The sequence below is a fragment of the Schistocerca gregaria genome, chromosome 1 (assembly GCF_023897955.1).
Source record: "Schistocerca gregaria isolate iqSchGreg1 chromosome 1, iqSchGreg1.2, whole genome shotgun sequence".
Taxonomy (NCBI): domain Eukaryota; kingdom Metazoa; phylum Arthropoda; class Insecta; order Orthoptera; family Acrididae; genus Schistocerca; species Schistocerca gregaria.
In genome coordinates this window covers 487,725,815-487,738,691 of record NC_064920.1, presented here as the reverse complement: position 1 = coordinate 487,738,691, position 12,877 = coordinate 487,725,815, and the positions used below count along the sequence as shown (strand labels likewise).

At 41.3% G+C, this 12,877-nt stretch overlaps 1 protein-coding gene across 1 annotated transcript in view; it reads right to left on the bottom strand.

Annotated features, from left to right (window-relative positions):
- The window catches only part of LOC126353788 (obg-like ATPase 1), a 263,208-nt gene that overhangs the window by 179,103 nt on the left and 71,228 nt on the right, over positions 1-12,877 (bottom strand). Inside the window, exon 3 of the mRNA XM_050002881.1 lies at positions 3,096-3,158. Coding sequence (XP_049858838.1) covers positions 3,096-3,158 — 63 coding nt within the window. The remainder of the gene's footprint in view (positions 1-3,095; positions 3,159-12,877) is intronic.

The window sequence follows — 12,877 nt, the reverse complement described above, 5'->3', positions numbered from 1 at the left end:
GATTCTCGAAATCATGTACAGCGAATGAGACTGTACGGTCTGCATAATTCACCAGACAAATAACCTCTACTACTCTTTGAAATACTAATGTGCTAAGTTAAACATTAAATTTTCAATCCTCAATCGACACTTAATTGGGGTACATAACTCCGAACATCGTTTCACAAAACATTTTACCGTTTTTTTTCTTTCAAATTATTTTTAGTGATAGTAACTTACGCGTCAGGAAGGGGCTAAATGACAAATTATCAACCACATTTTTGTCATTGACTGAGCAAGTATCGCAATGATCACAGAAGATCAGTGACCTCCCATTAGGGAGGTCACCACACTGGAACAGTGGTTGTCCCTATCGATAAGAAAACCCAGTCAGCATTGTACGCTTGCATTCTACGTAGCTAACACTCACTTCAATAGTTTTAAGTGTTATAGTATGTACAACGTACTCATTTTACTTACTACGTTCATCCTTAAATACGACCCGAACGTTTCGCAGCGATTACTGATCTATTTTACACCACATAAAAAGATCGTACAGCGTCTCGTGCTAGAAACGATATTTATGACAATGCGTGCAGAAATTGCCACACTACGCATGCTACAAGGATTTCAATCCATCACATTGGTCAAGATCTTAAAAGCATAGCCGGAAAGTGTTTGCCAACTAAGGGTCCCTTTTCGAAGCCGACCGATAAAATAAAATTTTATCTGCGATATTCGGCATGGGACACGCAACGGCGTTGTTTAGTTGTTTGTCATGCGACTGTGTACCATTGTCCTGGCATCAATATCAAAAATGTATATTCGTTTAGTATTGCATACAATGGATAAAAACTGAAGAGAGAATGCTTATTGTTATATTTACTACTTTCGAACTCTGTGGTCATATACGATCGTGTGAAGCACAAACTAGAATTAAAATTTAAAAACACAAATGAAAGGTAAACTTCACACTTTGAGGGAACCATCGACGTTACTTCGTTATGCATACGGATAGTGACATAGATATTAAGTAGTCTTATTTTTTGGTTGGGAAATCACTTAAATTTAGAAATAAATTAAAATTAGTTCAAACCCCCGCCACCTCCGCCTCCCACTTCCGACGAGGGTTTTCAGGAGATTTCCCTTGGTTGTTGTCCCAAGCATATTGCAACAAACGGTGTATTTCTATCGCTGCTCGTTTAGTTTTTATTGCCGTTTCAAATATACCGGTCACTTTTGAAACACCCTGTATCTGTCGAATTTATACAATTTGACGACATGCATTGCTTTAGAACGTGATAACCACCGGCATAATAAGAACGTCTAACATATTTTCCGAAACTCATAGTCCCAGTGTGTGTGTGTGTGTGTGTGTGTGTGTGTGTGTGTGTGTGTGTGTGTGTGGACCTGTCGCTTGTATATACAGTAGCGTATGGAGCGCAACAGAAACAAGGAGAATTTTCGCTTTTTCTCAAATATCGGTATTAATTGCCTTTCAAAACACTCTACGTGAAACATAATACATAAGAGCCAGCTTTTCATCCTTCAAAACATTTTAGAAATTTAATTTGCAGCATAGCGTTTCGCATCTCCTGCGATTCTGGCTCCCTTTCTTCAGTGTCAGCAAAACGTTCTCCTTTTAGGATCCTTTAGAGCTTCGAGGATAGGAAGAAGCAATCACAGGGGCTCATGTCCGACGAATGCTGAAGCATCATGATGGCGTTGCTTTCAGAAGAAACGGACGACGAAAGAAGAGTGAGCAGATGTACTATCGTGGTGCATTTGACACGAATTGTTTCGACCAAAATGCTGACATTTTCTTCAGAATGTTTCACGCTAACAGCACCAACTTCCAGATAGTACTCAATGACTTTACGACACGGCGGCATGGACTCGTAGTTTTAGATTACGCCGTTTAAATAAAAGAACAAAGTGAGCAGAACCTTCTCATTCGATCGTACATGGGCTCGGTCTATTCATGAAGCCTCTACTGGGGCGGGTCGGCGTCCATTTTAGCGTCATACTCAAATAACCATACTTCATCTCCACGTATGATAAATTTTGCCAGTTCTGGATCATAGTGAACTTCATTCCGCCACAGCTGAGCAACCTTGTTTTCTGTAATAACCACTTGTCGGTGAAACATTTGATGCAAAATAAATAGAAATTGGCGTCGTAGCAGCTAATCAACAGCACGTGTGTCACAGTTGCATTTATATCGTCGACTCTGGTTCTCATGTTTCACTAACATCGGCATTTCTCAATGAGTATGGAAACAATTTTGCATAAATGGTGCTCTCTAGCCTGGAAAACGGGCAGTATGGAGAAAAGAAATTACAGAGCCACGCACCATACGACAAAGTTTTTTTCTTGTATATTACTTTTACTTGTTAAAGAGTTGATACCAAGACGAATCTACTAAGGGAGACAGTGAGGAAGCGGCTTTCGTGTGAGCCGCTCTCTTTGTATATAGTACTTTGTAACATACATAAAACACTAGCGAGCGAGTAAACAGTAATGAAGGATTTAGCAATGAAGAAACATAATGGGCTACTTCGCTCTTCTTTGGGATGAACAATGGGAAACTTGTATTCTTCTGCCTGAAGAGTATTTAAATTTTTGCATGCTGACCATCTCTCCTCCCCGCCCCAACCATCCCTTAAAACACGTTTCTTGGTTAAAGAATATTTTGCTCAAAGTTGCCACTACTCCTTGTCACACTATCTCACTTTTTCATACCTCTGGAATTACACTTTTGCCCAAAGTAGACCGATTTGCTTCTTCAGCGCACTGGTAAATACAAGAAAACTTTTCAGTTAAATCACCCAGCTTTTACGCGTAATTGTTAAGCTGAATTTTTTTATATTTCTGATGCTATTAACTTTAAGTACCAACACGCACTGTTAACTTTAAACGATAACATGCAAGTGCACGCATGAAACTTTCACAAGTGTTGAAGTCGAGGTAAACAATCTTTTCCACACTAATGGACACTGCCGCAACAGGAAGAATGAGAAAATATTTTCTTTTTTTCGTAATAAATATAAGCACATAATTCGTACAACACGTTCTCATAAACTTACACTTTTTTCACAGCTGGATTAGTCACTCACCTGACTGGCTTGTAGTACTCGCACAAGTAATCCCATCGCTCGTCGGGCACCGGAACGCGACTTGCTGAAACAAACGAAACAATGTTACAACACCTGGACAGTAAAAATGAACACTCGCAGAAAAGCACACACGAAATACAACAGCTTACAGCGCCCATCTGACTACAGCAATCTTCACGATGAATACCATCAGCAAACAGAACTTTATACCCTACAACAGGGGTTGTTAGCTGATTATATTGAAAGACGAACAACTTTATTGAAACAGTTTAAAATACTCAATGGTTAAGTGTTCTGAAAAATAGATTTTCTTAGTTTTGTAGTTATTAAAGGACAAGTAAATGCTTAAAGATATCATAACAATATAATGTTAAAAAGCAGCCATTATAAATCGCAAATTCATTGCGTCTCTCTGAACTAGCGAGTTCTGCGCTTTAACTTTTATCTTCTTCGCTTAGATTCGATTAATAATAGTTCCGTGTAGAAACAGGGTAGCTTGGCACAAGACGCAGTCGTTCTTCATATCGACGTCCCCCAAAACTTCTTTTAATTACATATCTGGCTATGCTCAAATCGATTTAAGCATCTTTTTTAATTTTGCAGCTTTTTTTCCATTGAAACGGCACGGGTTCCCTGTTTTCTATCACACCTTTTCTCTCTTCTGTACAAACGATAAATGATCGCCGCAGCAATGAACTGTCCGCACGAACAGTTCCCTAACTTCTTCATGGTACCCTTGATAAATCAATCTAGGTGCACGCAATACTTACGACAATCCACAATTCTCGTCACTGTAAATCGACAATGCCGTTACGAATCGTCAGAGAAGTACGGTTAAAAGACCACAAAGAATGTGTATCAAAAACAAGAAACATCGATTTTTCATAATTTTATGTTTAGCTCTAGTAAATTGGCTCTTCTCGTAGAAAGCACTGATCTGAATGACTGTTATGCAAAGCTCCTCTGTTTTCTGAAATAATCTTTTTGATGTAAGACCATACACGTTGAATAAGATCAGCATCAGGCGACTGTGAGGGGCAATCCAGTACCTGAGAACCTTCCTGGTTTTTTTTTTCCAGTTGCTGCAAAACCTGCTGCTGTGCTTCGGACCTTTGTCCTCCCGCAGTATCCAATCTTCATTTTGTCGACAAACCAACTTCTGGCAGGCGGAACCAAACACTTTCATAAACGCGACGCGTAAGCTGCGCTCATGTCTCTTCTTGTGTATCTCAGTCAAGAATTCAAAGTAACGCTTTACGGACATTGCAGGAAGGACAAAGGTCTCCTCTGTCGGGTTGTGAAAGAACTGAGGCGATACCCTTTACCACTTGCATGTAATGCCGACTACGCTCTTACTTAATAGACTATATTATACCTGCGTGTGGTGACCTCTGATTAAAAATAGAATACTTTAAATTATTTCTGTCCGCCAACTTTACAGTTGATTTGTCTACTGGTTCCCCAACACATGATTTCATCTCCATAGAACTGCTTCATCTATCTCTATGGTTATTAAGTATGACAAAACGATATTCGTCACTATCCTGTACGTATGAGCTTATACTCTCTTATTATCAGTTTTAACAAATTATGAAGAACATGATTCACGCACTGAAGAGCAGTTCTGACCTGATGTATGTTGCAGACAGCAAAATTTATCTAAATATTCGGCAGCGTATTTTAGATTATGTTGAATCACTGATTCTATAAAACTGAGATATTACAGAATGAATTTCACTCTGTAATGGAGTGTACGCTGATATGAAACTTCCTGGCAGAATAAAACTTTGTGGCGGACAGGGGAATAAAGATGTGAAGACGGGTCGTGATTCGCGCTCGGGTAGCTCAGTTGGTAGACAAATTGTCCGCGAAAGGCAAAGGTCCCGACTTCGTGTCCCGGTCTGGCACAGTTTTAATCTGTTGGGAAGTTTCGAACTAAGGCAATATTAAGAAAACAGCCAAAAGCTTGTGATATACTGAAAACAAATGAAGAACGTATTAGCGTAATTCTAGACATATCAAAAGTCTGAATGATTCATTTCTTTCAGAAAGTCTCAACGCTGACATAAATTGGGTTTTGAGAAGTGTCTAAATGTTTTTGGGGGTAAGGACCAACATGAAAAATAACATCACAGATAAAGACAAGGCGCCCGGAGAAACGTGACTAACTATAATGTTACTGAAATGAATCCTGACACAAATCATCTTCAGATCAAATTTAGCAGTAGCACTACGTCGAACAAATCGTTAAATCAGGCAAACTGATAATCGGCTAAGAAATTGTGCTGATTCTCAAGGAGTTGATTTGGGCAAATTACTGTGTTTGTTGCGTAACTGTCTTCTCACGTTAAACAAGTTTTCGGAAGGTGCCCATAGTTTTTCTTTTCTCTCTAGTGGCATTTCCCCGTATCGGACGTGTGAAAATATCCTATTTACCCAGATATTTTCGCCCCCCCCCCCCTGGTTTCCTCCCCCCCCCCCCCCCCTCTCTCTCTCTCTCTCTCTCTCTCTCTCTCTCTCTCTCTCTCTCTCTCTCTCTCACACACACACACACACACACACACACACACACACACTTGAAGAAACTTTTTAAGTATAAACTGCACCCCAAAAGTAGCAGTTTTAAATCATCTTCAGAAGACATACTTCCATTAAGAAACTAGAGAACAGTGTAGTCCTGTCATGCCGAATACAAACAGTTAAGAACTCTTTTTTGTATTAGGACATACAGTCACCGAAAAAAATACGTTCTGCGAATATACGGAAACTGGCATCGTCTCGCAGTCCCAAACACACGGCGATCTCAAACAGTTAGAAGTGTAAACAGATCTGAAGGAAGCGGATCGTAGACTGCAGAACAAATTTTAACATCTGTACAATTAATATTAAAAATCACAGCATTAGTATTTGAATTATGCTTTAAGAAGTGACGTTTCAAACAAACCTACAGCAGGGTCTGAAAATACGTCTCGTGTCAGAGAAGTCGTAACCCTTGCGTGACGATAGTACTTCTACCTTTTACAAAGACAGTTCCTGTTGCAAACAGACTGTCAGTTACCGTTTTCGTGACGGAACTCAGGGCGGATTCGTCATGTTTTTACATATTTACCATATATTTGAGGCCACATCATTATTTTTAAATGCACAAGATTTGGTATGGAGGACCTCCGCAACTCAGAGGCAGTAATTTAGAGTGGTCCGCTTCAGTTGTACCAATTATTTATTCAAAGCACGATTGTTTTCATGATTTTAGAATCTCATTTTGATGTACATGAAATGATTGTATTTGGTAATACACAACATGCGGTCGGAAGAAGGAAGATTGGGTTTAACATCCCTTGAGACATTTACGGAAATCACGGAGAACCTAAATCCGGATGGCTCCACGCAGGTTTGAACCGTCGTCGTCCCGAATGCGAGTCCAGTGTGCTAATCATCGCGCCACCTCCCTCGGTAACATGCGGTCGGGCCAGTCAGTGTTACGAGCTCCAATCACTGCAAGTTGGCGGCACTAGTGGCAGCCGTTCCTACCGTGCCGCTGCCCGCCTGTGGGCAGTTTCCGCCAACATGCAGTGATTGGGTCTCGTACCGCTGACTGGCCCGACTGCCCATTGTATGTTAACAAACACCATAATTTCATAAACTTGAAGATGGGATTTTAAATTTTCGAAACCGGTCGTGATTTGAATAAATTATTAGTACAAATGAAGTGGATCTATTTAAATTTATCATTTTCAAATGTGTTTTCCTTATAAGATTACATGAATAAAAGAGGGAATCGGGCACCACAAGTTATCAATGAGACCCACACGACTCTACAGAGGCGACGAAACGCCGGGTTATTAACGAGTTTTCATTTTGAAAGTGTTACCACAATTTCAATTATTTCATGAGTTCACATGTCTTTCTGAGAACATGCTAACCAACAGAGAAGGAAGAGTGGACCGGAAAAAATTCTGGAATTAACTGCATTATATTACCCAAATGCTATTTAATATGTTCCTACAGGTCACTCGTGTGTGTCAGTTCATATGACTTCTTTATCTACTGATGTCAAACCCTTCAGGTTTTAGGGGACTGTTTTGGTTCTGGCATTCGAATAATGCTTTGCACAATTTTTGGGGAAGACAAATATCGGTAACGATAATGTACATTTATGAGTGTGTCTACTCCTTTTTGTTAAACAGTTGTCAAAGCACCAAGTGTTGCTTAAAGGCTGGATTAACACTGGAAGGACCCTTTTTGTAAATACTACCAAGAAAACTGACTTCGTGCTGGGTAAAAACACGGCTTCCGGTTTCCAAATAAATTTGCCCCTAAATAAATTACCTTAATAATCAATTATTATTGGTTTTCTGTCTTAAGCTTATCGTAAATAAAGAGTATTTTTTATAAGGCGCGTATCACTTTTTAATTGGTGAAGCATGTTCTGTGGTCATTGACATGTCTGCCTCTTGATTACAATTCTGCATTGGCACTGTCATTCACGAGCTATGGTGTTCGTAAATAATGGGAAGAAAAATCAGTGTCGATGAAAAATTCGAATTAGGCCTGGAGGCCTGCTCATATAGCTTTATGGTTACTGCGACTGGTAGAAATCAGCACGATATTTAGGTTCTCGTCCTGATCTGGTATAAATTTTCATTTGTCACGACATATTCGTCCCTGAGTTTGCCAATAGATTTAAGGAGTAATCCGTTCCTCTCATGACGGTTTTTAGTCACCACAGAGATTCTAATACGGCAGAACGTAATTCGTTTCTTTTTGTCTCTTATTTACACAGAAGCGCTGTGCAGCGCTACAGCAATGTTACACGAGTGGATTTATTTATTTAGTTGACAAACCACGTCTCGCTTCCACACAGATTTGCTATATTCATGTTGAGTTTAATCAATGAACTGCTCGATCCAGCTACAACTAATTCAGTTCTATCAAAATCAGAGAGTCGTTGGTGTGACAATGACACTTTACAATGTCAAGGACATAACGGTAAAGAGCAAACCAGTACGTCAGTGTTTGAATCACATTGCCCCAGGAAACAGTGTGGCATGTTCCCCCGAACAGAATTTCCGCCAAAATTGGCTACTGTCGCAACTCAGTTATCTTGTGAATGAAGAGACTATTTAGATTTTGATCGAGCATTCCCTGAAAATGTGGATTATAATTTATGTTGATGAAATTACAAAGATTTCCCAGGCAACGATCAATGATTGTAAAAAGAAACAGAAGTTGGCTTTTCTTACTAAGGCCTCATTTCACTTCTGCGAAAAATAATTCAACTGTACTTTTGTAGACGGAAGTGACAAGCCGCATTTTTAGCAAATACTCGAACAAAATATAAACTGTAGAACTAGTCCCAATATTGCTGAATTGCAGCAGCAGCCACGCATGTTCAATATCTAGAAGGTTTAGATCAAGCTGCAGAAATACTACTGTGTTCCATTGTTAACGGACCATGAGCATCAAATTTTGATTTTTTTCCATTTAGTCACGAGCGCACAGAAGGCGGGAGTTAGAGCAATGAGCTAAATAAAACTGATTCGAACAAAGAAGCGACCAGAACGACGTGTACACAAATTCAGGGCTGACCTAAAGCACCGCGGCACGCAACAATGTCAACGACGTGTTGTAAAAGTGTTTCACAGACATCATTTCACTACATAGTGATCGCCGCCCTTTAATTCTGACTATCCATATAAGGGAACTAATTAAAAGAGCATCCATTACAGCAGCTATGTCATGATGTGCGCTAACAATGGTATAATCACTCGCTTGGAAGAATGCTTGTACCTCTGTGGAGTTTACAAGAAAACTGAGTGCTCAGTCTTCCTGATTTATCGCATGTAAAAGAATAATGGTGCAATATGACTCGATAGCAAAGGGAGACAGCTTACACAAAATTAATAACGGCAAAGGAGTCGTCCTAAGTGCCAGATAATAAGTCCATGATTGGGCCGAGGAGCTATAAAGTACAACCAGTTACACGGCACAGAAGGAACCAGATATTGCGGCTCTTCACCATTTAAGCAGAATTGTATTCTCATACATGCAACCTCTAAAAAAATATACTTTTAACAATAAAACTATAAAATTTTCGAAGTATCTAATGAATTAACTGACAGAAAACCATCAACCTTTTACTAAGACAGACAACGTCTGTCTTTTTGTACACGTAAAAACTCAGTTAAGGAAAACATACATTTCGTCGGATAAGGGGAGGATTTAGACAGGATGAACTACAGCTGTATGTGAATTGTATGCTACATGATACTTGTAAAATCTCCTCTTTACAACATCGGACAACGGAAAACGTCATTTCTTTGCATCTGCCGTTCTCATGTTACGAGTGGGAACATCTTTAACGATAACATTCCGCGGCAGTTGAGTTGGGATTCTGAAGCCAATATTACATAAGTAGTTGTATTGTTTGCTGCACGCCAACGAACAGACAAAACCGAGCGGTATCCATCAAAAGATAGGATCCAAGGCTAGAAAACCGAACAGGCTGTAGTTGCGGGAGATGAAGGACGACCCTTGCTATTTCAGCGAGCTAATATGGTGTGACCTCTTTTCTCGGCTTTAGTCCATTTTGCTCCTTTTTCTGACAATTCTACTTGCCTACACGACTTCTTAAACATAATACGCATTGCACTTACGTTACATGGATCATACTCCTCACAGTGATGAGTCTCTCAGGTACGGAAAGAAGTCAAAACGTTTATTTTATTTAAGTTCTATACAACATAAAGAGTTATAAGAGTCAAACCACGTGAAAGGAAAGCAGTAGTTGAGAAGGGAGTAACACAGGATTGTAGCCTATCCTATGTAATTCAGTCTGTACAATGAGCACGGAGTAAATGAAATCAAAGAGAAATTAAAGTGCAGGGAGAAGAAATATAAACTTTAGGCTAACACTTATCGCTGAGACTGTAAATCTGTCACACGCAGCAAAGAACATGGAAAATTAGTTGAAGTGAACGGATTGTGTCTCGGAAGGAAGTTATGTATATCAACAAAAGAAAACAAGAGTGGTTCAAATGGCTCTGAGCACTATGCGACTTAACTTCTGAGGTCATCAGTCGCCTAGAACTTATAACTAGTTAAACCTAACTAACCTAACGACATCACACATATCCATGCCCGAGGCAGGATTCGAATCTGCGACCGTAGCGGTCGCGCGGTTCCAGACTGCAGCGCCTACAACCGCTCTTTCATTAAACAGATTATAGATTTTGATGTTCTATAAAACATATTTAAGTTCATATACTGATTAGTTTCAACATTTAATGCCAACACGTTCACCAAATGGGCTACTAAGGCAAGATTATGTATGCTGTCACAGTTGTATGAAACAAGTTAAAAAGTACTCCAGAAGCAAATAAAGCCCTCAGTTTCAGCAACTCATAAATTCTGATCTGCGGAAACTTTCAACAACTCGTATATACTGATCTGCGGGAAGGAAAAATGTGTGTGCGGGAGGTAAGGGAAGTTATGTATACCCAGCGTAATAGTTAATTTTAAATCACAATTACAAAACAGCAGAAATATTTCGTTAACTCAATCCATAAAAATCTGATATGCGTTATCTGAGATTAGGAATGGAAACGTTACATCTAACTAAATATTGAGAAAAAGGGAGAAACTCACGAGTTAACATAAAAAACTTTATTCTACAGCTCGATATTAGACTCCCTGGGCTCGTACAGAAGGGGATGTTGTGGATAAAGTACGTAGAATATGTTACGTATCGGGACAGGCGTTACAAATGAACAACGAGAAAGGCAGAAAACAACAGTTACCTTGATATATGTTGTGAAAATAAAAATAACAACGTCTGGCACCATGGATGAAGGTGATTGGTTAGCGCACCTCTACGTGTACTTGGGGATCACTGCAGCAGGCACACCAACCACTACACACACACACACACACACACACACACACACACACACACAGCTGTACGTGAAGTACAGTACATTCGGACAACAGCGACCACACGGAAGCACACGGAGCAGGGTCTCCATCTGAGCACGACGACCGACTACAAATATTCCTCTCATGGTGCACGTGTAGAAATGCAACTTATTAGTTAGCCGCTGTATACATGACAAATGCAAGGTGATTATGCAATAATTATTTTCGGTGGAATGAATGTCCATTATAAATTCGGACGTCACTTGGTGCCTATTACTTAACAGGACTGCCAGAGGTTGCAAGAGCAGGACGTGTGGCTCTAAGGCGGAATGTATGTTGAAGTGGATAACGATATAAAATGTTTGTCGGATTTTTACTACCACAAAAACTGCTGCCCGTGAGATGTACAACAGGGTATCAGGGGAGAAGAAATTCTTTGAACATCATGGACCACGTCGAATTTATTGACTTGCAGCACCGAAGTTATACTCTCTCTATAAGCCATGTTGCATGAAACGATGCTTCACAAAAAGTCACTGGAACTGTCCAACATACGACTGTGAGCAAAGCACTTAAACGTAGTTTTATTGTTATACCGAAGCTACAGAGATAAATACTGAACGGTATTACCACTACTGCGTTATCCTCCAAGTTCGAGCATTGCGAGTAGGATGATGTCAGTTATCGCCATCCTTCAATTGGGAAGTTACAGTGTCCAATTCTCTGCTTAACTATTACGTTATCCTGCATGGTAAGTACCAGCGGGTTAAGGAACCAGAAAGCTTCTAGTTTCCTCTGTCGGGAAAAAAAAATACCCTGTGACCACAGGCAGTTGGGCACAAAAAAGTGTGCAGAAATGAAATAACGTGAAGAGAAAATTATAGGACTGTGAATCAGGGTGGTTAATGTGGTTGATGATGACGAGAATGGTGATGGTTGCTAATGAGCATCAGCACGATTATGATGCTGATAGCCGCGGATGTTGGAGGAAAGAGTGATGGATGCCACATGGCGATGATTCGCACTGTGACAGCTCCCACCCTGTAAGCTTATTAATAAGGGTGAACTTAAAACTGTGAACAATTCAAACTCAGTTCCGATGGTAGCTGCCCTGTGATGAAGCTGATATAAATTTCAAGAATGCAGCCACGATAACCGTTCCAAGGAGCACCACGACGTAACGCTGTTCCATCCGCACTCGGGTACTGGTCAGAAGCTATGAAATGAAAGCCGTGCAAGGTCACGTAGTGAACCTCTGATACTGGTCGAGTATCAGAGTACTCGGTGCTGCAGTGCATTTCCGACCCGCCGAAGGTCGTCAGAGCCGAGCGTCAAACGGCATCGGGATCGTTCGCCGCTAGAGTCGCCAGCGTCGCGCGCCAACTGTCACACGTCCGCGAACTCGGCACGACCCCGAGTGGCCGCGACGAGACCTTCGTTGAAGACTCCCCGTCGTAGACTGACGACACGGAGCAGCGTGCAACGCTCAAAGTGGCAGCCACCCCGGCGGCAGCAGCAGCAGCAGCAGCCGGGGGGACGCGGAGGAAATGTGTTTTTATTGTGGACAGCGGTGCGGCGGGCGGACACAAGACGCAGGCGGCCGGCCAGCTGCTGTGGGGTTTCGGTGGGTGGAAATGAGTCCGCCCGCTAATAATAACTCACCCAGATCTCCCGGGCCTCGCGGCCGCAGTTGTAATCACGGCGCAAATGACACGGCGGGGGCATTAATGCGCTCCCCTGCGCCTGCAATCAATAGCGGCGAGATCATACGGTGTGGCCAGCCGGCCGTGGCGGCCAGGTCGCCGCACCGCAGACGCAGCGCCGGCGACACGGCGCGAGACCTGACGAGACGAGACAGCCGGCGTGCC